The sequence below is a fragment of the Ascaphus truei genome, chromosome 1 (assembly GCF_040206685.1).
Source record: "Ascaphus truei isolate aAscTru1 chromosome 1, aAscTru1.hap1, whole genome shotgun sequence".
NCBI classification, from domain to species: Eukaryota; Metazoa; Chordata; class Amphibia; order Anura; family Ascaphidae; genus Ascaphus; species Ascaphus truei.
This window is the reverse complement of record NC_134483.1, coordinates 506,040,150-506,064,536: the sequence shown is the minus strand read 5'-3', so window position 1 is coordinate 506,064,536 and position 24,387 is coordinate 506,040,150. Positions and strand designations below refer to the sequence as shown.

Here is a 24,387-nt window from a genome sequence, read left to right as displayed (position 1 = left end):
AAATACAATACGCCTTCTGTTCAATATTTCAAAGTTGTGCTCCTAACAACTTCATCATAAGGCAGCAATTAATGTTATCTCAATTGATGGATGCTAACAAGTTTTTGGAGATATAATTACGTTTTTGTAGTTATATATAAAATCCTTGTGGTTGTTTGATTTGTTATTTTCAGAAGATCGGGCAAGCAGCCAGTGACTTGAATATGAATCATGTTGCATTGGCAGAGTGTAACTAGTGTTCCAGTGACTTACAAAGTCAAGGACACAAAGAGAAATGTGAAGCTGTAATATCATGTTCTTATCAGTCTAGCAGCAATATCATTTAACAAACTTTCACTCTTACGTTTTCACTGCCAGAGAGGCTACTAGGGAAACACATGTCTCCTCTAGCACTGTTGTAGAGTTGGGATATTTGTGTGCTTATTGGAGGAATTCACAAAGCTCCAATAACAAATATTGGAGCTCGATGGGCATTAACAGTTGTTGACTTGAATGGTAATTAATATTGATGGAGCTCTGATACCTGTTATCAGAGCTTTGTCCTATACACACATGTAATTTTTTCTTAATAAAAACACAATGGAAGTGGTGTACGCACATACTGTACAGTTTGTGGGGAACTGGTCCTGCACAGATCCTGAACAGATTCATTCTAACACATACACTGGCGACACACTTTATTCGAGCTCGGCTAGTCCCACGAATTCGGGTATACCCGGGTGTATTGAGGTTTGTGACTGTTTTCTGCCCGAGTGCATTGAGGTATTTTCCACGCAGGGATTGAAGCATTTTATTCCCGCTGGCTGCAATACTGCACAGTATATATATATATACTGCATTACAATTCATGAATTTATGCCATCTGGTAGACACGCGAAGCATTGCAGCCTATTAAATCCTAATCATTATCATTTAACAGATCAGCTGCCCGTCAGCCAGGCATGAACCCAGGCTGGGAAGGCAAACGCAACGGGGCTTGTCAGAGGTGAGGAGCGGCGCATTCCAGGTATCTGCCAGGTACATACTGGGTATTTGCTCGAATAAAGTGTGTCGGTGCAGTATTCAGTGTTTTCAGTTTTGAACTATATTATCACATTCTGGTGAAGAATGCAGCTTTTGGGATAACTCATCACCTGGATTATTTGCAGGTAGTCATGCTGTATATTGAAACAAACCTACAGATGTAGCAAGACTCACTGTCCTCGGCACTGCGGCCGATCAAGGAAAAGTCAGTGGTGACGGGGACAGTGTCTACAGGGGTCCATGCTTCTGAATGGGACCTTCTACACCCTTAATCTTTTGGTGTCACAGCCACGTGGCAGCGGCAGCGAAGACAGTAAGTCTAGCTACATCTGTACATACAGGTACAGTACTACTTATCTGTAGTTCATTCAGAAAATCGTTATTATTAATTACGAATGGAATTTTTGCATAGCTTACATAGAAAATGTAGGAAATAAGCCCTAAGCCTGAGTCTACTGTTGCTGGCTCAGGCATAAAGGTATATTTTAAAGATCAGGAAAAAAAGACTATTTCTCAGGCATATTATGGGATTCAAACAGTAATTTCATAGGAAGTACTTGTACGTTAGTAAAAAAAAAAAAAAAAAGAAGAAAAGCAGTTTGGCCCTCCTAGCATGAAGGATCACACATAGAATAATATTGCATTTAGATAACATATCATTTAACACCATACCAAGTTTAAATGAAAAAACAAAAAACAAAACAATACCTCAACATTTCTCAAATCCAACGTATTAATAATGTATTTGTGCAGAAGACATTCCAAAATAGTACAAGTAATAAGATGGTGAAATTGGGGTCTTATTTCACAAAAGCAGTGTCATTAAAGCAGCAATCCCATCTGGAATCTTTTTGTAATATATTTTTTATTGTCTCTGCCTACCTTAACAAGTGTTGTTCCCTTGACGTCTAGGTCCCAATCGTCCCCTCCCCCCCCCCTCGCTTCACGAGTTATTTGTAGTTATGTTGTGCCGGTTTTGACACAAAAAAAACTACAACTAGGGTCTCATTACAAGCATGGCCGGCCGCATGGTCACCAATAGAAAGCCGCGATGTCATCTGCCGATAATGTTGCATCTTTTCTATTGGCCGCTGGAGCGAACCATTACCTGTTGGTCTGCCAGTTTGCCCAGATGAACCTAGGCTCCCCGCTCCTGAACCCAGGTGGTCCCCACATGTCGGTAAACCATCGTTCCACTCCAGGAGACCCCCAGGTTAATGCACAATTCTTTTTAAACAACGTTTTGGGAGTATTGCTCCTTTAACACTCCCCACTAGCCTATAGAAAAACATCATTATTTCTGGAAAAATTAATGGGATGTTATTGTTATTTGTTTTAGTTTTATGAACAGAAGAGTGATATCCACAAATCCATATCGGGAAGCCCCTACGAATGGCTATTCATGTCCCAGCGGAGTGGCACTGCATTATGATGACGTTCCATGCATAAATGGATTGGTAAGAGTAAAAATAGTTAACGTGCTGTAAAGCAAACACATCTGAAGTCAATAGTATACATTGAAACCATGCTGAATCCAACATTCTCTGTCTGCATCCATTTAGTGAGCCAGTGTCTTTTTTTAAACCACAAACGACTGCGTAAAGCTCATCATTACAATGTCTGTGGTGTGGTGTAAATATAAGGAAAAAGGGATCAGTTGTAGTCACAAGTTATTTCTTTCCTTGTGACCTTGGGTAAACTCATGAGTGGTAGAGCAAAGAAGAGCCTTACGTGGTTTACCCGAGGTCACCAGGCAGCAGTTCAAAATAACAGGGTGTAATCTAAATGAATGCAAGATATCTCAGTTTCCATTTATTTCTGCTGGGAGGGAATTGTTCACTTTGACTGTCCTTCGGTGCTAGCGTTAAATTGGTTATTTCTGCAACATGGGGTTGAAAGTATGATCAACAAATTACGTGCGAATCATTACATTACTTTGGGCACAATTTGCACACTAAATATAGGTGATATTTCAACGTGATGTGCTCTGAAATTGTTTTGCAGCCCTTTTTTTGGCCAAATATAACATTAATAAATTTGTGATCAATTAAAATTTCTGCAAGATAAATCTGACACATCTCCTGTGTGGAAGGTGCAATCAATGATCATTTTGTTAACCTATTTTCTGAAAGATGGGCCACATTGCAAGCAGCAAATGACCTAAAAATGCTTTAGCAACCTTGGCTTTTGAAGCAGTAATTCCTCCTATTAACAGGTAACCTTGATTTAATGGAGGGAACCAACCTTTCCATCATAGTCAAGGATCAACCAGTATTTAAAGTAATGAACTCTGTGAACTCCCAGACATGCCACCAGAACTGCATGGCCGCCAGCGTCAGCCTCGTTCTGTCTGCCAATGGAAAGATGCCATGTCATCAGGCGATCATGTTGCACCTTTGTGTTGGTGACTCCGGCGGCCATCTTGTTTCTTTATTCTGGATGAAATGAAGGGATTAAACAAAAAAAACAACAAAACATTTTTTACATTTTATTTCATTGACATTCGGGAATATATCTGCTATTTTCTCTCATCGGAAGTACTGACTTTGATGTTCATTAATTATATTGTATATTATATTATATTATATTACAATGTAAGCCAAAACACAGAGAACAGAATTTTTTTTTCAAACTATGACTGGGGGTTTCTCAGAATAGGATTGCACTTGGGTGTGGGGGCAATGAGTGCTTTAGATTTTTAAACAAATAAACATTCAATGATGTGGTACATATTGTTCTTTTAAAAATATTTATTCTGCATTTTGTGTATCTTTTTAAGCTTTACGGCTGCTTTTTATGTCTGTGAGGTTACTAACCATTTTTGCATGTTACCAGGAAGGTTTCTTGATTGCTGCCATTCTGCCATGCTTTCCGCATGCTGTTTTTGCTAACAGTAAAAGTATGTGTATTGCAGTGGAGACCTGAGGATGGCTTTGCTACATCTCGTAACAGACAGAAGGGAGAAGAAGTGCTTTATGATAACGCAGGCCTGTACGATAACTTACCGTCTCCGAAAATCTTTGCACGCTACCCACCTGCTGACAAAAAGGCCAATAGGGTTTCCACTGACAAATTGTCCTCTAACCACTACAAATCTCCTGTCTCATCCAGTCTGTCTTCTCAGTCTGTCACTAACACCTCTGCTTTGGGGAGGGGATCTGACGGTAAACAGTCTCAGGTACAATATTTTTTAAAGGCATGCAAACCTGTGTATATCTTCCATCCATGTTCACTGCATGTAGGTGTGTGTAAGTGGTCATCCTGCATCTTCATTGTGATATAATGGCGAACCACAGTTTGCATTGAAAGCAGCACTACCAGCTTAGTTGGTTTACCTTCTTCTTGCAGTCCTCGGTTTTGCAAAGATGTATTATGTGTGCGCGTGTGTGTAATATATATATATATATATGTATATATACCATGTGCTTTGCATATTGACATTGACATGTGTTTTTATTCCAATGTATTTCTCCATATTTACTACACTGTCAGTTCAAATGCACTGTTTCCTTGCCGTGCAACCCTTGGCATGTGCAGTTAGTGTCCTAGCGAGGAAATAAAACTGCCGGAAAGCAGGAGTAAATAAATGGAAAAGAACAGTAGTAGTAGTTTTTTGCACCTAAGGATTATCTTTGAACATAAATAATACTTCTAATTATTTACACCTGAGATTCTAAAATGATGTAAAAAAGCAATGAGTTTTGCATTTTCCTTTCTCTGGTATTGCAGCTATGTAAGGCCGCGCTTATAGTGCCGGCGACGCGACCGAGGATATCACCCGTCGCCGTCGCCACTAGCGAAAGTTAAACTTTAGTTTTATGCGATGTTGCTGGTGACAAGGCCAGTGACGTCACGAAGGGGGCGGGCTGTGCTCTCTGATTGGTTTAGAGACAGTCACATGTGACGACTGTCTCTAAGAAATCAAATTTACCCGGCTTCAAAATTTTTGGTCGCTCCGTCGCGCTTACTATAAGCGCTTGCGACGGAGTAAATGGATTTGTTTTGGAGCGACGTCGCCGGGCACTATAAGCGCAGCCTAAGCTTATTGCATGTCCTTGGTTTCACAGCAGAAATGTCATATGCTGAACCCAATTCAAGTTATTCCTCTATTACCCCAAATTCCAATACTGTACAGCATACAGTACATTTATTGATTTAAAAAATAAATAAAAAATCTTTACAAGTGAAAAAATAGATAAATCAAGAGAACAGGCTCTTATTTTAGTAACTTTGAAACTCAACTTGTATCTTTTACAGATGCAGCCACGAGTATTAGAACTCTTGCCCAGGAGAGTTATGGGGCAGTCTCACAGTAAATGCTGCAACATTGCCTCAACATTTCTGTGAGATTCTTAATGGCCCATCGGATTAACACAGCAGGGGTCCCTGCAGTCCCATTCAGTTTGAATGAGACTGCAGGGACCCCCCGCTGTGTTAATGCAATGAGCCATTTAGAATCTCACAGAAATGTTGAGGCATTTACTGTGAGACTGCCCCAGAATCTCCCAAAATTCCCAGGTAAGTGTTCTAATACTGGTGGCTGTATCAGTACTTCTATCTTACATGTAAAAAGAACATAGAAAAACGTGTGCGTCTAAAAATATTAAATAGAAACACATGGCCACGTGCAGTGTTTGATTTAGCTTGTGTCTGATTTTAGCTTGTGTCTGATTTTAGCTTGTGTCTGATTTAGCTTGTGTCTGATTTAGCTTGTGTCTGATTTAGCTTGTGTCTGATTTAGCTTGTGTCTGATTTAGCTTGTGTCTGATTTAGCTTGTGTCTGATTTAGCTTGTGTCTGATTTAGCTTGTGTCTGATTTAGCTTGTCTCTGATTTTAGCTTGTGTCTGATTTTAGCTTGTGTCTGATTTTAGCTTGTGTCTGATTTTAGCTTGTGTCTGATTTAGCTTGTGTCTGATTTAGCTTGTGTCTGATTTCGTTTTCTAATCATTTTGATGTACATTTGGGGCAGTTTAATACACTTGGGGCAGATGGAGGCAAAAAATAAATAAAACGTTATCTGTGCATCTAGATGTACTTTGCAAAACCTGTACACACAGCCCCCTTCATAATTTTACCACATGTTTTAATGTCTAAAAATGTTCCATTGCTTTTGCTTACAACGGGAACTCTGAATGAGTGTGTGATTGATGCTGTTTGTGCCGCCTCAATGATAAATTATTCTGATTTATTCACACCTCCTTTGTGAGAAAAGGTACACCTAAGGTACAGGACATGGGAGAGAGAATGTTTTTATAAGGGCAGTAAAACTCACAGTTTATTATGTTTACAAACATTGTTAGGAAAACTATCTAAAATAATCTAAAAATACGTCTGTCAGTTATTTTGTCAAATATTTCGTTTCATTATTCAGATCACTGCTGTTAATTAAATGTGGTCCTGCTTGTGACTGCACTTATAACATCTACAGTTTATTCTTCATTTACAAGCTGACCGGTGTCTAGCAGGCGACATGAATCATGTGGCTGATTTTGGCTATCCTTTGCACTGTGTGGGATAAATTGCTCTACATCCACTTCCCAATAGACTAATTAAGTATTTTACTTTCTGCCAACAAATACTTTGTATCCCAACAGTTAGTAAACATCTACTATGCATAAAAAAAACTATCTGAATTGATGACACCAACCAAGTCCGGGTGCAGGAAATGTTTCTCCCACTCGACTGCATCTGCTTTATCCAAGTGACTTTTATTTTAGTCACATTGCTTAACACTTTCAGGCTGGAAGGCCCAGCAACCCAGATATAACAAGTTAGGGAAAAGCCTGAAAAGATTGCTAGACGTAATGGTAAATCAGTCACTCATTCCTATTGAGATTAAATGTACAATTCCATGCAGGCTGGACTTTCTTTACGTAGGTGTACACCGATTTGCATGGTGGTCTTTATCAAAAACAAGCCAGACTTTTTTAAAGTGTTTACCCGATTCCTTATAGAATTAGGAACACGGGGTTAGCCAGCAGGCTTGTTGATACGGCCGCATTCGAACACATAAGCCAACTCGCTTACGCCTTCCAAGCTGGGCTCCCAAACATAGCCAGTGTACAGCTTCTTGTATCTTCATTTTGGTAAAGAAGACTGACTATATGCAAAATTCAAGATCCTGTGGAGGTGGTAGTGTACATTATAATATTTCTTTAAGATTCATTATGAAATTAAGAGAATAATAATGCTGAAATGTCATAAGGAAGGGGTTCTCAACTGCAGTCCTCAAGCCCTCCCCCCCCCCCCCCCCCCAACAGGTCAAGTTTTGAGGATATCCCAGATTCGGCACAAGTGGCTCAATCAGCTGGGATATCCTCAAAACGTGACCTGTTGGGCGGTCTTGAGAACTGCAGTCGAGAACCCCATGTTACAAGGAGTTACCTTGTAGCTGCAACACTGACCTCCGATGTCGGAAACACCAGTATTTGTTTCATTTGGGCAAGATTCCACTCTGCTTTTCTGCATTTCAGATGCCGAAGTTTATATGGCAAGATCTTTGTGGCAGAGCTCATTGTACCAGCTATGCAGCAAACTGAATGCAATTCTCCATGAAATACATTACTATTCCTACTATGTTTATAATGGGTGATTGGTGACCTGCGTATAGACTTGTTAAATAGCTGAATTTTTATGACTTGATTGCCAAGCAAACTAGAAATTAGTAATCCGGATTATAGAAAGGACCTGGATATATCCAATGTCTGGAAGTTCAGGTAGTGAAGAAGGCATTTGTTTTCCTTTGACAAATGGCTTTATCCTCCGGGTGATTTGGCTCTTTTCCCTTCTCTGTACTTGCAGAGACAGGATGTAAAATTCCAGTGTGGTGATTCTTACTGGCTGAGATTACAAGTGTAATTATTATCACTTCAAAAGCTTTCCTTTGTACGGCATCAATGCTGTTTTTTTTTTTACCTTCTCAGTTTTAAAATCTAAATTCAGCTGAAATGTAGCCATTGCTGTTCTAAAAGAATGACCGAACCATGGGGGCCTATTCTTGTACAGTAGCTCCAAATTGAGACACATCGCTTCTAAAGTGCACCTTACAAGCGGATTTACGTGTCCTTTTCACATGTCCAAACGTGCGAAAAAGGCTTTTTTATAAGCGTTTTCATTCCGACTGTGCAAATCCAGGTGGAATAACCAAAAATAATTTTTTGGGGGCAATCTCGCTGTATTCTAGTAGCGCCAAAAAGTTAATTTTATTCTCACCACCTCAAAGCAGACGAGATAGGAATTGCAATTTCCCTCCGAGGCCTGAAATAGGAGGGGGGAGGAGGAGGAGGCGAGCATACCTAAGGTACCCTTGGAGATATGCTAATGTATATACAAAGCACACCCCTTTTGACAAAGAGAAATCGAAACGTGGGTCAAGGGTAGGCGTCATTCATGACATCACGCACTATGCGACAGACACTCCAACAGTGAGAGCAGCAATCCGGTCATTTGTTCACAGCAAGGAGCGAGACTACAGCAGGAGCTGTGTTTACCATGATCTCCAGCTGATAGATCACATCCCAGTGTCGGACCAGGGTAAGATCAGCTTAAGTGCAGATTTTTTTAACGCATTTTTTCCACTGTACTTTCCCACCCTTACCTACCTGTATTGTAGGGTTATATACGTTAGAGACAGTTGGAAGTTGTGGGTCCGCACACTGAGGTACTCAAACATGTTGTGCAATCAACTATACAATTTGTCAGAAAATAGCTTTTAAAAGGGTGCACATTTATAGATAATCTGTTCTAAACAACTGTAACGGGTTTTCCCCCATCCTCTTGGAGATTCCTCTGTTACCAGGAGTGTAGTGCTGGGTACCTGCTGGTTCATAGGAGGCTGAGCTTTCCGCCGGTGGTATGGGGAAGAGAGGACTGGCTTTTGGGGTGATGTTTAGTTCTTCTCTCTGTGGTTCAGCGCCTCCATCTCTTGCAGGCTCCAGGAGTGCCGGAGGCAATCCCTGCAGGTGAACCCTCTGATACCCCCATGATATATTACAGACTCAGGCAGGAGTATATTTTATTTTTCTCACGATCCACGGGAGCATGGGGAGTATAAACACACAAAAACAACAATCTAAGTGTAGATGTAACCAATATTAAAGTCCATAGTGAATCTTGGCCCCTATGAGCAGCCTACTCACAAGAAGGTAGTAGTTTTCAAGCAGAGGTGACTAAGGGCTGGCCGTGGATTTCAGGAAATGTAGAGTTGCCCCTTCACTGGGGGATTGAGACCTCAGCAAGAGAGAAATGAACGCACATAGCACAGATCATATGATTCCAACAATTAATAAAACTCTAAAAAGTGCACACTTACAGTGTTGCAAATTTAAAACCTGAGGAAGCCGAATCATTGGTTGGCGAAATCGCGTAGAGTGGTACCGCCCATTTGTGACGCGACTGTGGAGAGAGGAATCCCAGCCTACACCGCAGCAGAGAAACCAGAAGTGACGTCAACATCCGGGAATCGGCGACGGAGCAGAGCCTCCAGTGTCTCCAGCATACCAACGAGGGGTCCAGCCGGAGTTCCCGTCCGGTTCGATGCGGTGCTTGTCTCCCAGTGGTCATTTAAAGCTAATTATAGCTTACACGCTGTTTTATATTTGCAACACTGTAAGTGTGCACTTTTTAGAGTTTTATAAATTGTTGGGATCATATGATCTGTGCTATGTGCATTCATTTCTCTCTTGCTGAGGTCTCAATCCCGCAGTGTGAAGGGGCAACTCTACATTTCCTGAAATCCACGGCCAGCCCTTCGTCACCTCTGCTTGAAAACTACTACCTTCTTGTGAATAGGCTGCTCATAGGGGCCAAGATTCACTAGGGACTTTAATATTGGTTACATCTACACTTAGATTATTGTTTTTGTGTGTTTATACTCCCCATGCTCCCCCTGGATCGTGAGAAAACTATCTACATTTCTGGGGAAGAGTGAAGACAACCCCACCGGAGGGTAGAAGCAGGGTGGTGACACCTTTATTGTTTTATATCACTTGATTATTCACTTGTTATTGTATTATAATTATCACAGTTTATTGCACTAGTAAGCACTTAAGGGTGTTAGCGCCTCTTTAATCACTTTCATTATACAGGAGTATATTTTATAACTGGAACAACTTTATTCTTACAGCATACAGTCAGCATACACTGCATACACTTGGCCTACAGCCTTCAGATGGACCCTGGACTCAACCCCCAGGCATGGACCCCAAGGGTCAGTCCTAACTCTTCCCCTACTCCCCGATAGAGCAGGATGTATAGTCCTCACTCCCACTTCCCTAAGGGAGGGGATGGAAAGTGACCAAAGCCCTGCGCACACTCTTCCGTGGGACAGTCTCTCTCAGGGGAGGGAACACTAACTCAGTTTGGTAGTGCAGCCCCTTAAGTACCCTGGGGGAGGGTCCCAGGTCTGAGCGCCTGATTGGGCAGAACACAGACCCTAGGCCCACCTCTCCCTGTCACTCAAGGGAGCTGCTTACATCAGGGGAAAACCCAGATTGGGCCTAACACTGCCTGCACTGATACCAGGATTTACATGTTAGGCATGGCAGATTAGTAGCCAATTCTATTGGATTGAGGGATATTTTTTCACTATCAAGGGCCACTCCTGCTCTTTTTTCGCTGACACAGTAGATGTTTAAATACTGTTTTTTTCTTACGCTATATAGGAATGGCTGATGCTGTCCAAATCACACACTGGATGGATCAAGTATATGCTATGGTCTTTTCTGATGATACTGCGGTATTGTAAATAACTTTGCTAAAATATTTTTGCTATATACTGTATCTATAAAAGCATTGCCATTGCTATATATACATACTGGAGATTCGCATACAATTATACAGGTACAACCTGATGTAGTTGAGAGTGGTCGCCACTGTGATAACACGCAATATGTGCCTAACCATTGGGTCTTTTCAAATTTGACACACAACGCTGACTACCGCATTGTTTTAATTATATATTTATTAAAGAGATTATTTTAAATTAAAACCATTTAACAATACTGTACATAGGTGTCAACTTTTAACTCTCCGGATATATATTGTCACCTGGATTATCCAGATATATATTATCTACTGATCCACCTCCATTGTTTGGGGAACCATTCCTAGTATCTCGTCTGCCTTAATAGTCAACTAAGCGTGTAGAGTGCATGCCATTGGGGCCTTTTTGTTCCTGCCTCTTTGACAGGTTCATTTGTTTGCGATTGCATATTTAAAGGAATCACACATCCTAAAATATTTGCTTAAGACCAATCAGTAATGGCCCCCGTGACGAATGGTGTGCCAGTGTCAGACCAACCAGAATTAGAACGCACAACTTCTGCTATTCAGGGCAGCACCGCTAGCATTGAACTAACCCAGATGCTGAGAAATGCAGTTGTCACAGTATGCTTTTGAGCTCGACAACACACACCTGTAGCCCCTTCCCCCTAGCTTCCTTTAAAGCAGCAAAACATGTGCATTTTTATGGGGTTTTTTTTCTTAATAAATCAGTTCTGTAGTATTAGATAACAGTGACTTTTTTTTAAATTCAACTCTTGATGGCTTGTTTAATGAGTTTTATTATACTGAGCATCCTGGGATTTCTATAGCAGGTTTTAGCGCACCTCACCAGCAGTGCAAGATATTTGCAACACTTTCCTGTTTGCGATCATTTGTTCTCAGTGGTTTGAGCTGTAAACTGGACAAATAGGTCATGTTACCTTAGTACTATAAATATATATTGTAGCTGCTGAGGTACACAGACTGAAAGATTGGTTTATACTGAAAGGAGGCCATTATGTTAGGCACATAATCAGGACAAATTTATAACAGGAGTACCAAACGATTGCTATCTTAGGAAAGAACATTTTAAAATGCTTTACGTATGAAAATAAGAATTAAAAAAAGAGGGAAAGTAGGATTTAATAGTAGACCATTTCCATTTTCTGGTTGCTATGTCCCTTGTGCATAAAAATGATCCCACCTATGACCCGTGAGAGATATGTGACAGCAGAGTTTCCCCAACATCTAGGTTAGTTCAGTGCTAGAGCTGCTACCCCGAAAGGTAGTGTTGTGGGTTCTAATCCTGTTGGGTCTGATGCTAGTATCCCCTTCATCACAAGGGCACTTAGACTGATTGGCCTTAAGGATATATCTTTATGATGTGTGACTCATTTATATATACTTTGTATAGACATTGGCATATCTCTGAGGGTACCGCAGGTATGTTTACCTTTTCAGCACAGGCATCTCTCCCTAATTTAATTGGAGGGAGGTTTGAGGGAGACATATATACAACTGAAGATACTATTAACTTAGGAAGTCGTTGTCCTACTTGTCCACCATCACCCAAATGCCCTATTTCAGTCTCAGGAGTTAGCTCTACCTTCAGGTCACTCTGCCTCTAAGGCAAGTACAATCTCACCGATTTGCAAGTTGAAACGTGCGGTTTGTCACTTCTTATAGAAACGATTTAGAAAATGTGATTTGCAATAGAGAATAGGTTTTTTTTCTCACATTTCATTCCGCTTCTTGTGAACCTGCCAAATCACCCGGTTTGGCAATAACAATTTTGGAGCTACTAGAATAAGCCTCTTAGTATCTAGTATCATAGTAGCCTACACGTATAATGCTACATACTGTACACATGTATGAACTGTCAGCATGCTAGTACACTTGCAAATCTGATTTACTGATCTACCAAAATGTATCTATACATTGATTTTTGGTGGTTATTCTTTAAAAAAAAAAAAATGTTAATATGAATGCAAGTAGTGTGCTTTGTAAATGTGGACTTTTAGTAGAGAACAAGGTGGTTAACCTGTTTTCCACTGTTATAGCACCTAAGATTTAATATTCTTTCCTATAATCATAAGGCCGCGTGTATAGTGCCCGCGACGGCGACGCGTGACGTCACCCATTGCCGCTAGCAAAAGTTGTATTTCGCTTTGCGGCAGCGGCGCGGGCAACCAGGCCATTGATTGGTTCAGGGGCTGTCACATGAGGCGACAGCCCCTGAAAAATCAAATATTGCCGGCTTCAAAAAATCGCTTACTATAAGCGCACGCGGCGGCGGCGACAATGCATTTGTTTTCGGGCGACGTTGCCGCAATGTAAGCGCGGCCTAATGCTGCTGTAGAATCAAGACACATTTGGCCTGTTTAAATGTCTCTGCATTGTCAAAGCAGATCTGTAAAATTTAACTGTTCTAAAGATTGCTTATGACTGTGCTGCTGTACTACACAAAGATATTTTTGGAGGAAGGTACAGTAGTAGCAATTTTCAGATTTTACATGATTGATTATTGTTTTCACTGCTATAGGGTAAGTTTGATATTACTGAGCGTATAAACCAACACAAATATCTACTCTCTTTTTCCTTTTTAAGATCTCTCTCATTTGCAAGTAGCAATTGATTGAGAAGCTGTATATATTGACCTAAATAAATCTGATATGTGTTCAGCTTTATGATTTCTATCTGATTTTCCTGTTATAATATATATATATATTAGATGTCACACCTCAAAGACAAAATTAATATACAAGTGCACGTCATAAAACTATATATATATATATATAAATACTTCACCCAAACCAGGTCCGATGAAGAAGACTGGGCACTATAGCGATAGTGATCAAAACAGATTTGTGTTGAACATACACAATAACCAACGCTTCGGTCTGCTAAGGCAGCGGTACACAAACTGGGGGGCGTGCAAGATTTACTAGGGGGCGCGGCTGTTACAGGGCCCCCGCACCCTTCCCCAAGGCATTTAAATGAAATGCCAGGGGAGCCGTGAGGCCTCTGTAATGTCCCTTACCTATTGCCAGCCGGGTCTTCGGCGTGGCGTCAACAGACGCCGTGAGCGAGGGAGCGCGAGTACTGGGGCTCCCAGGCAGGGGGGCGCACACCAAAAACTTTGCGCACCCCTGCGCTAAGGCAGGGGTGCGCAATGTTCCTGCTCCCCCCACCCCACCCACCCCACACCCCCCACCTGCTCTCCCCCTGAATTGCACCCCCCTCCCTCTAATGCAGGTCATGTGACGTCAGGTCACGTGACCCAATTGCACCATTTGACTCCCGTCACCATGGAGACCTTCATCACGGTGGTGATCTTTTTTTTTTTTACCACTATCGCTGGAGTGCGGAGCCTTCCTTCATCGGACCTGGTTTGGGTGAATGATATATATATAATTATTTTAGGGCTCCATATTTGACGCTGCTGTATACTGGGTATTTCATTTGACTCTGCAGGTGACGGGGAGAGCAAACTTAGGACCTCCACATCCACAGTATGAGGTTTCCCAGCCTGAGCTATACCCACGTTATACTCACTGAGTGGGAAAGGATTCCTGGTGTGGAATAGCCTGCAATGTATTATGCTGCACATGTGATGTGGAAAGCTGGTCCAATTACAATTTAACGTGACCTAGGCAGTGGACCGCAAACTTAAACTGATGAATTCCAGTTCCATGATGGCCCTGCCAAAAAGTAATCCTCCCTGGATATCTTCAATTAGATTTTTCCTGTATAAAATGCTCAGTTGAGGGTTATGGCAAATACATTTATGCACAAACAACTGAACAGATTCAGCATATTCAGTTTCTCTTGCTCCCTAAATTCAAGGCCATGTAAGGATTAACCCATATTGTGCGTAGGTTTTTGTGTAAATTACCTGTTGGATTACCTGTTCATGTTAACCATGTGGATTGTATCTTAATAATGTTAAACTGAACGAGATAAAGTCATTGTAAAATGTATTTCTATATACTGTAGACTCCATCCGGGAGGCAACTCCAATCCTCAAGGGACACCCAACAGATTAGGTTTTCAGGATATCCCTGCTCAATCAGTGGCTCGGTCAAAGGCTGCACCGCCTGTGCTGAAGCAGGGATATCCTGAAAACCTGATCTGTTGATGGTACCTGAAATCTGGAGTTGGCTACCCCTGCTCTACACATTCCTAACACATCCATTTGATTAAGGTTATAGCCATATTTGTTTAGCAAACACGTTATTCTTATTATTTTATTCTATATAACACTGAATCTGTGCAATGAGCTTCACAGCACAAATATACAAACACAGACAAGAATAATAATACAACTTTAGCAGTTCAGGTCATGAACATATAATCATTACAGTTAGAACTCCTGCCCGTTATTACCCTGCAATCCATCCCCCATAATGGGGTCTATTTATTAAAGTCTTCCGGCTGCAAACGTAGGGCAAAGCCAATGCCAAACACAGCTGTGTTCATCATAGCAAAGGAATCCCATTGAAAGCAATGGGAGTTTTTCCTTGGATAAATCTGGTGGAAATCTTTAGCGCAGACTTTGCCCCAGTTATGCAGCCGGGAGACTTTGCCCCAGTTATGCAGCCGGGAGACTTTGCCCCAGTTATGCAGCCGGGAGACTTTGCCCCAGTTATGCAGCCGGGAGAATTTCGGCAATAGACCCCACAGTCTTTATAAAAGTAAGTACTCATGGGACTTATTGGATACTGGGTTTTAGATCGGTGTGAATTGGGGTTTTATCTCTGGTACAGGAAGACCTGTCAGTTCTTCAACACCTTCACTAAGCAATACCAACTCTTCTTATTGAGGACTTTGGCATCTATTTACTTATGTCTCTCGGTTGCAAATCGGTGGCAAAATGGGTGCAAAAAAGAGCAGCAAAGAAGAGGAATACAATTGAAAGGAATTTCATATTTTTCTTTGATAAATCTGCTGTAAATCTTTTGTGCTGCAATTGCCCCAACTGTATGCACCTGGCAAGCATTTTAAGCACAACACAATAAGGAAGCGCTCAAAAAATAGTGATGTCTAAACGAAACTGGTGGTAAGGTTCTGCTTGAAGAAAGAACTGTTCCCAGTTCTTGAGTTGAAGATTTGTTTTGGGGAATCTGCGCACCTTTGGAGCTCATCTGTATTAGTTTGAAAGCGGAGGAGTGAAAAATTAACCTTTGCGTGCCTGGGTGCCGGCACTCACACGGAAGTGCACATCTCACCAGCCTATTTTATATAGAGTTGCAAGGACTTCGCGATCTTGCTTTTCTCTGTCTCTTATTTTGGAGATGCGCTGTTTCCCCCGAACAAAGCATTTTAAACAACTCCCTTGGAATTAAACAGAGCAGTCACTTCAGCATCAAGTTCGAATTTTACATATATTATTGTAACATCGTAACGTAACCTGCTAAATACATGATTGTGTAGTGCAGTGCAGATATGTTATCAGACAGTGCAGAGCACAGGCAGAGCTGAAAGAAAAGACAGTCTCTCACCAAAGGCCATATTTTGACATCCCCAATGAAACTTGTATACATGATGTGGCAGAACGCACAATAAGTAGAGGCATATTTTGATGATCTTTATGGTGAGGTAAAGGCGCCTCTTTGTATTTCTGGGTATCTGCTTTTGCCTCCGGTGCATATATTCATCCTCACAACAAGTAAGATGTGAATTATTCCTTATAGTTTAAAAAACACTCTATAGCCCAACGCCACACTCCGCATAGTGTAACGTAAGTAATACATACGCCAAGCAGAAACAGGGACACGCAGGACAACATGGAAGAACCTTTTGTAACATCTGTTTGTATGATCTGAATACTTAACAATTTGCTATGCCGAAATGGAGCAATATCCACATATTTTCAAAACATGCTACAAACTATGATGTGGGTCAAATATCCCATACAGTACGGAGTCCTCAAACCTGTGCGAAAAAAAGTAATTTTAGGAATTGATACAAGCTGCCATAGTGTTTAACTTTCATTCCACATTTCCATCCACTTTGCAAGTGATGTGTGCGGTAGAATCATTGCTTGTTTACGTACATTCATTCAGTGTCATCAGTGACCTAGGTAACATGTGCCTTCTAATGAGAGTACCATTACTCCTTCGTTTGCTGTTGAACACTTGACTGGTTTGGTAAAATGAAGCATGGTAAAATCTGTCATTTTAAAAAAATAATGCAAATCCTTTTTAATTAGTTAATTTAGATCAAAGTAGAATACTGACCTATAATTGACTTGTAGAGATGACAGTGTTTATTGCAATGTCTGTATTGAACAGCTGAAGAACAAGAAGCCTCCTGCAACAGCTAATGGGATTACATCAAAATCCAGAATTACAACCAACCAACAAAAGAAACCAAACACTGCCGTTAATGTGAAACGCACAGCCTCAAGTAAGTATATCTTATAATCTGTATGATTTCGTAGATATCATTATTTCGAATATGATTTCTATGTTCAATGTGTATAGGGCTGCCAAAATATTTCTTATCTCCTAAGTAATTTAAATGTATTAGTTTAAAACAAATCGGTATGTTGCTGTCTACTGGACGTACAGTGCTGTGCCCTCAGTATTGCCTTGAAGATGTTGAATGTGTCTCGATCCACTTTGAGAATTTGTAGAGAGTCACGATGTCAAAATAAATATATATATTCCTTTTTTTTTTTTTTTTTTTTTAAATCTTGGATCGGGGCAGGAGGTCTCTGGAGCTGAACCACATTATTTTCATCTGCAGGGACCCCCTTCTTACCTCCGTAGGGGGTGCCAGTAGCCACTCCAGGGTTGACTATATGGCCGCTTTTCAAAGCTCCCGTGCCCTGGGGGCCAATAGGAAGCCGTGATGTCATCAATTTCAGCTTCCTATTGGTCCATGTGACGAGGAAGCTGAAAACTGCAGAGGTACCGGCACCCCCTACGGAGGTAAGTATCTCCGGAAAGAAGGGAGTCCCCAGAGCTGAAATGAATTGGGTTCCCCTGCTTGAATCCCATATATATATATATTTATTTATTTTTTTCAAAAACATTTTATTGAGTTTTTCAGAGGCTAGGGTACAGCATATCATGTCACAACAAGCTGGTACAGAAGTCATTGGGTATTTTTTGAACAAATTGACAATGAAAGAGCTTCCGCACAACCTGTTAGGATCGAAGAGTATCAAGTCCGCCCCTCAGTCCGGAGGGGGGGTGTCTATGGATGTGCACCCTTCCCTCTTTTTCAAGTGGAGTGAGGATAGTTAAAAGGAAGAGAGGAAGAAAGAGGGGCGCGAGAGAGGGGGAGAGGGATGTGGGGGGAGGAGAGGGGATGGAGTGACATAAGAAAGGAAGGGGGGCGGGCGCCCCCCCCCCCCCACAACCCCGGCCAGGGCCCGAAGCCCACCGAGCCCTAGAACAGATTCTGAGTAATCTATGGGGGTTTAGTCATATGGCCAAGCTTCCCAGGTTTTGTTGAATTTGTCTAGTTGTTGTTTTAATCGAGCTGATAGGAGTTCCATCAAACGGACTTCCCTGATTCTGGTGAGGACCATCTCCCTGTTGGGTGGTCTAGTTTTTTTCCATTTTGCCCCTATTGAGTGCGGGCTGCCGTTAGTATGAAGGATGTTAATTTTTTGGTCTGAGGGGGAGGCTTTCTATAGGCTTATCCAGCAGAATCGACACCAGGTCCAGTGGGACCTCCACTTCACTTATCTCCTCCACCATGACTCGGATCATATCCCAAAAAGGGCCCAACATGGGACAGGTTCACAGTATTTGTACCAGGTCTCCCTCCCTGCTGGCCGCATCCCCTCCAACAGAGGTCTGACAGGCCAGAGAATGCCTGGCTCAGCCTACTCGGGGTGAGGTACCAGTGGAATAAAATTTTATAGATGTTTTCCTTGATGGTGGTACAAATTGAGGTTTTGGTTGCGGCATCCCAGATATCCTCCCAGTCTTCTCTATATATTTCTATATTGAGGTCTGCAGTCCACCTAAGCATATAGCTACTGCTGCGACACACTTTATTCGAGCAAATACCCAGTATGTACCTGGCAGATACCTGGAATGCGCCGCTCCTCACCTCTGACAAGCCCCGTTGCGTTTGCCTTCCCAGCCATGGTTCATGCCTGGCTGACGGGCGGCTGATCTGTTAAATGATAATGATTAGGATTTAATAGGCTGCAATGCTTCGCGTGTCTACCAGATGGCATAAATTCATGAATTGTAATGCAGTATATATATATATATATACTGTGCAGTATTGCAGCCAGCGGGAATAAAATGCTTCCATACCTGCCTGGAAAATAACGCAATGCACTCGGGCAGAAAACAGTCACAAACCTCAATACACCCGAGTATACCCGAATTCGTGGGACTAGCCGAGCTCGAATAAAGTGTGTCGCCAGTGTATGGTTGACGGGTATCAGGGAGCGTGCTAGTCCCATATAAATCTCAGAGATCAGACCCTTCCGATATGCTCCTACTGCACATATCTTTTCAAAGTTAAAGGGGTTTTCAAACTTGGAGTTGTGGGAGATCGTTGTTAAGAAGTGTCTGATCTGGAGGAAAGCGAATAAGGGGAGACCTCCGGGGGCATATTTTTCCTGAGCTTCGGAGAATTTCATAGGCTGTCCTTTGATTAGGAGATCGGACACTTTTGTTATATTGGCTGCTTTGAACCGTCTGAATATATATTTTTTTATATTAATTTATTTATAAAAATGTTTTACCAGGAAGTAATACATTGAGAGTTACCTATCGTTTTCAAGAATGTCCTGGGCACAGCGTTATAAAAAATACATGGTTACATTAAAAGAACAGGGTTATACAGTCAATTCACAGATATTTCATGGACAGATAGAGTTTGAAAATTGGGTACAGGGGATAAAGGGCTTGTGAGTTTCAGATTGAAATAGAGCAGCTTTAACATCACTTTAACATCATCAAACATCAGCGAATGGCTGCAAACGGCTCACACCCTTTAGCTGCCCTTCGGCTGCGCGAAAGGCTGTCCGCCTATATCTACTCTCTTTATATGCTCCTTTAATGCTTACCACTCTTTAGTAAATCTGGTTCATAGGAGGTTGTACAACAGTAAACAAAGATGCCCCAATGCATACCCAATATGACAAATGATTTGATTAATTTCTATATGTTCTTTTCACAATCATGGGTTATTTAGTTCAATCGTTGGCCAAAAATATTTGAAGTCTGAAACCACATTAAAACAGAACCTTTCACCAGGTATATCTACACTACCAATTTTTTATACTGTCTCCTTTGTATTTCCTCCACTAAATAGAGAAAAGAGGAAACACTACAATGATAAAGTTAATGGGATGAGTGACATGTATTGGAGGTTATGTATCAAAGTGTAGAGTAAAAGCAAATCAAAAAGTCACATTGTACCTTATATCAGCCATGCGCAAAGTGAGGAGCGCAAGATTTTTCTGGGGGGTGTGGCATTGCAGGGGCCCCACGCTCTTCCCCCAAGGGGATCGCGTGAGGCCCCTACAACTCTAAACTTACCTTGTCTGTGCCGGCGTCAGGACGCGTGTCCATGGCAACGCCGCGTGGGCATGTGACGTGACGTTACACGCGTCAAATGAAGTCGTGATGCCACGTGAGGTAAGGGGGGGGGAGGGCACACCACCGGAGCAGAAGAGGCAGAGGGGGCACAGCAAAAAAAGTTTGCACGCTCCTGCCTTATATGATGCTATTCTATGATCAATAGGGTGCAAGACTTTTGACCCAGCTTTGCGTTTATGAATGAGTGTTGATGCAATCGATCGCAAGTCAACTGTTGTCAACAAACTATTTCATGAGGTCTCAGATCAGGCTCATTCACCACATACTAAATATTTGAATCCAATTTCTCCCCGTGCATCCAGATGCTGAGCAGTACAAATATGGGAAGAACCGAGTTGAAGCAGATGCGAAGAGACTACAAATGAAAGAGGAAGAGTTGCTGAGAAGAAAGGAAGCTCTTCGAAACCGATTGGCTCAGCTACGAAAGGAGAAAAGAGATATACGAGCTGCCATTGAAGCCAATAGTGGTAGGTGAAGTCGTATCAGCACATATGGTTAGAGCTCAGAGGTTAATGACTTAGTGGCCCGGAGGGAAACTGGGGCAGGCTTTCAATAAATAAATACTATTGTACATTATGTTTAATGTTGTGTGTTAACTCCCACCAGGGTATATGCACTGCTAATACATAACAATGAACACCGTGGGGGCTCTCTATTAATGCATACTGGCTGCAAAACGGAGGGGAAAATTGGATTGCTTTATCTTTGCCCCAGTTTTGCAGCTTGGAAGACTTTGATACATAACTTTCATAATCTGTCTAATAACTCCTTTTGGATCTGCTATTTGTTCCTCTTATAAAAATATTAACTAACCCAAATACCAATTGCATAAAAAAAAAAAAAGTTATATATAGATCCACAGGATGGCTGCACTTACAGGGGTAATGTGCCTTTCCAGGAGGCTGTCGTGGTGCACGGTAGAGGGACTAAGAGAGAGTCAAAAATAGATCACTAGTGATCTAAATTACTGGCACAACACTAAGTTAGGGCAAAAGATTACTTTATTGCATCCAATATTTATGCACACAGGCCTGACTTTCGGTCCCCAGGGGAACTTTCTTCAAGGTCCTCCTAGGGACCGAAACGTCGGGCCTGTGTGCATATTGGATGCAACAAAGTAATCTTTTGCTCTAACTTAGTGTTGTGCCGATAATTTAGATGAATGAACATACATACTGTATATATATATATATATATATATATATATATATATATATATATATATATATTCATTCATTATCATCAGCCTGTGCCAATCCTGTGCGCTTCCCAGTGGTGCAGAACAGATTTACAGGCAGACTAAACAGGGACACACAAACAATGAACACTAAAGGGACAAAGAGAAAAATATATTTTTGAATTCTTTGTCCCTTTAGTGTAGCACACGCTTTTTGGAACTTTTTTAACATACCATTTGCCTACCATGGAGAGCAAACTGTGAGTGCTGCACCAGATGTGCTGATGAATGCTGTTGCATCCGGTTAGATTGTGTTATAATATAATATTGGCTTACGGTTGTATTATCTATTCTTATTTTAGTTTATATTATTGATTTATATGTCATTCACTTTGTGTCTTGAATGATATCACGTCGGTTTAGATTCATTAGTGTCAGTTTTGAGAATTAGAGTAGGGCTTTGAATAGCTATTTTTGTGTCACTGCGGCTGTAAGCCCCTCTTCTCCACATCGCTCCAACAAATGCCCTAATTTCATCCTCCCATCTTACTTTTGGTAGTTGTCTTGGTCTTTTGATCTCCCCTTGGAATAATAACATTATGCAGTGGATCACTGCTAGGTCTTATTTCTACCTAGAAAGTGTGCAGGAATGTAATAATGAATGGAAGACATTCTCAAGACCAAAACCGTTTTCGTCATGAGAAAGGGCCCAATGGGGCTCGAAAAAGTAGACATTAAATATTTCCCTACATAATATGGGAGTGCCTGTCTCCTATTCATGATTACATACATTCAATAAAAATGTATTTTCTAAATGCTGACAAAACTGAAGTTTGTGGTATGTGATATTGATCCCCTGGTGATGGTTTTAATAGCCGGATCAGACACAGATTTGCAATGTTAGAGAAAAAATACCCTATAACATTTTTTCATACTATTGGCATGGTCACATCATAAAATATCCATATGTGACTAATACCAGGTAAACGCTCAGAATGTTCAGAGGATAACTCTGTGCCCAGGACATACATGAAACCGAGAGGTAACTCTCAATGTATTACTTCCTGGTAAAACATTTTATAAATAAATAAATGATGAATGGCTTTCCATGGTACAACCCACACCCACACAGAAACCATCATTTAAATATTTTCATGCAACATGTGAATATGTATTTGGCCACACAAGTGGAAACTACTTTGGCTAGGAGGGACTGGACATAGCACAACTTAATGAATCTGGGATGGTTATGATTTTGGACCCTAGTTACAGCAGCTTGCGTGCATCATGTTTTTCATACCCGGAGTTAAATATAACACCAACCTTAACAGAACTAAAACATGGTTAACGCCACATTCTTTTATTTTTTTTTTTATTTTTTTTTATAGTGAATAGGTTATTGCAGGACGTGTGTTAATAATGGTAACACAATTTAGTGAATCTAGATCGAATGGGTTCCAAGGTCTAGCACTGGGGACATTCTCTATTCAATTGATGAGCACAGTACTAACTGAAATACTGACACCTTGTGGTAAATCAAGGGAAACGCATTGACAGATATAGTTAAACGTGTATAAAGCATTAGAACAGGAGTGGACAATTCCAGTCCTCAAGGGCCTCCAGCTGGTCAGGTTTTCAGGATATCTCTGCTTCAGCACAGGTGGTTCAATCAGAGTCTTTGATTGATGCTAATAAAAATTATTGCATCCTGTCTTTGACCTGAGCCACTGATTGAGCCACCTGTGCTGAAGCAGGGATAAAACCTGACCTGTTGGTGGCCCTTGAGGACTGCAGTTGGCCCCCCCTGTATTAAAACATAGATAACATTTAGAAATATTGATGACTGTATTTTGCCTATTGGCATTATGTATATTTTGACAGTATTTTCTCTGTTTTTGCAATGAAGTTCCTTGGGTAGTTAAATATTTGTAGCTGATATCCTTGGCATAATTATTAAAAAATATATAGGTATGGCTCAAAACTTTGTTGCAAGTTTGGATAGATTGGCTAGTTTTTATTCATTGATCTTCAATTGTATTGTTATTTGGAAATGTATCTTCTTAACCCCTTCACTGACAGCGGACCTGACAACACAGAAATATATACAGGTGCTGATCCATGCATTACATTAATTGCACAAATGATGCACGTCCTGTTTATTCCCTTGAGTTTAATCAGCAGCAGACAATGCACAAATGAACCTGGAGACCTGACGGGTCTTTGTATAGACGCTTTAAATGTAAGTATGTTTGTGTAGAGGAACACGCTTTAGTGAAGGTGACTGAACAGTTTAAAGATAGTATCAAGACAATCAAAATATTTTTAACAACGGGCAAGATTTTAATGTTGTTATAGTATTTCAATTGCAAATGAAATCCTTAAATGAATGCCTATTTGGTTCCTAATGATGTAATTTTATATTTTTCTTTGCACTACTTTGTAGTACAATGAATGCACTCACACTTTGTTAAAAGGCTGTTAGATGGTTATGTATAAAATTGGAAGTACTTGCACCTTGACAGGATGCTACAATTTTTATTAGCATGAGTTTGCACTAGACGAGGGGTGCGCAAACTGGGGTGGCGCGGCAGTTAGAGGTCCCGCGCTCTCCCCCAAGGCATATAAATGAAATGCCGGGGGACCGCACGAGGCCTCTGTAACACACTTAGCTTCCCTTCTAGTGACGCATCATCATGTTAACCCAGCGGCAAATGACGCCGTGGGGTCACGTGACGTCATGTTACCATGGCAACGTGACATCACATGACCCCACGCGTCATTTCATGCCGGGGCCAAGCGGGGGGGGGGGGGGGCAGGGGTGAGGTGTTTGCACACCCCTGCACTAG

General features: G+C 41.3%; 1 protein-coding gene across 4 annotated transcripts in view; it reads left to right on the top strand.

Moving 5' to 3' along the window:
* Nucleotides 1-24,387, top strand: part of AFAP1 (actin filament associated protein 1) — a 173,855-nt gene that overhangs the window by 138,764 nt on the left and 10,704 nt on the right. For 3 of the 4 annotated variants that reach the window (XM_075569833.1, XM_075569851.1, XM_075569842.1), the window contains exons 12-15: nt 2,363-2,480; nt 3,938-4,201; nt 17,080-17,194; nt 20,667-20,831. In XM_075569833.1, coding sequence (XP_075425948.1) covers nt 2,363-2,480; nt 3,938-4,201; nt 17,080-17,194; nt 20,667-20,831 — 662 coding nt within the window. The remainder of the gene's footprint in view (nt 1-2,362; nt 2,481-3,937; nt 4,202-17,079; nt 17,195-20,666; nt 20,832-24,387) is intronic. The other variant, XM_075569859.1, reaches the window with a different exon arrangement.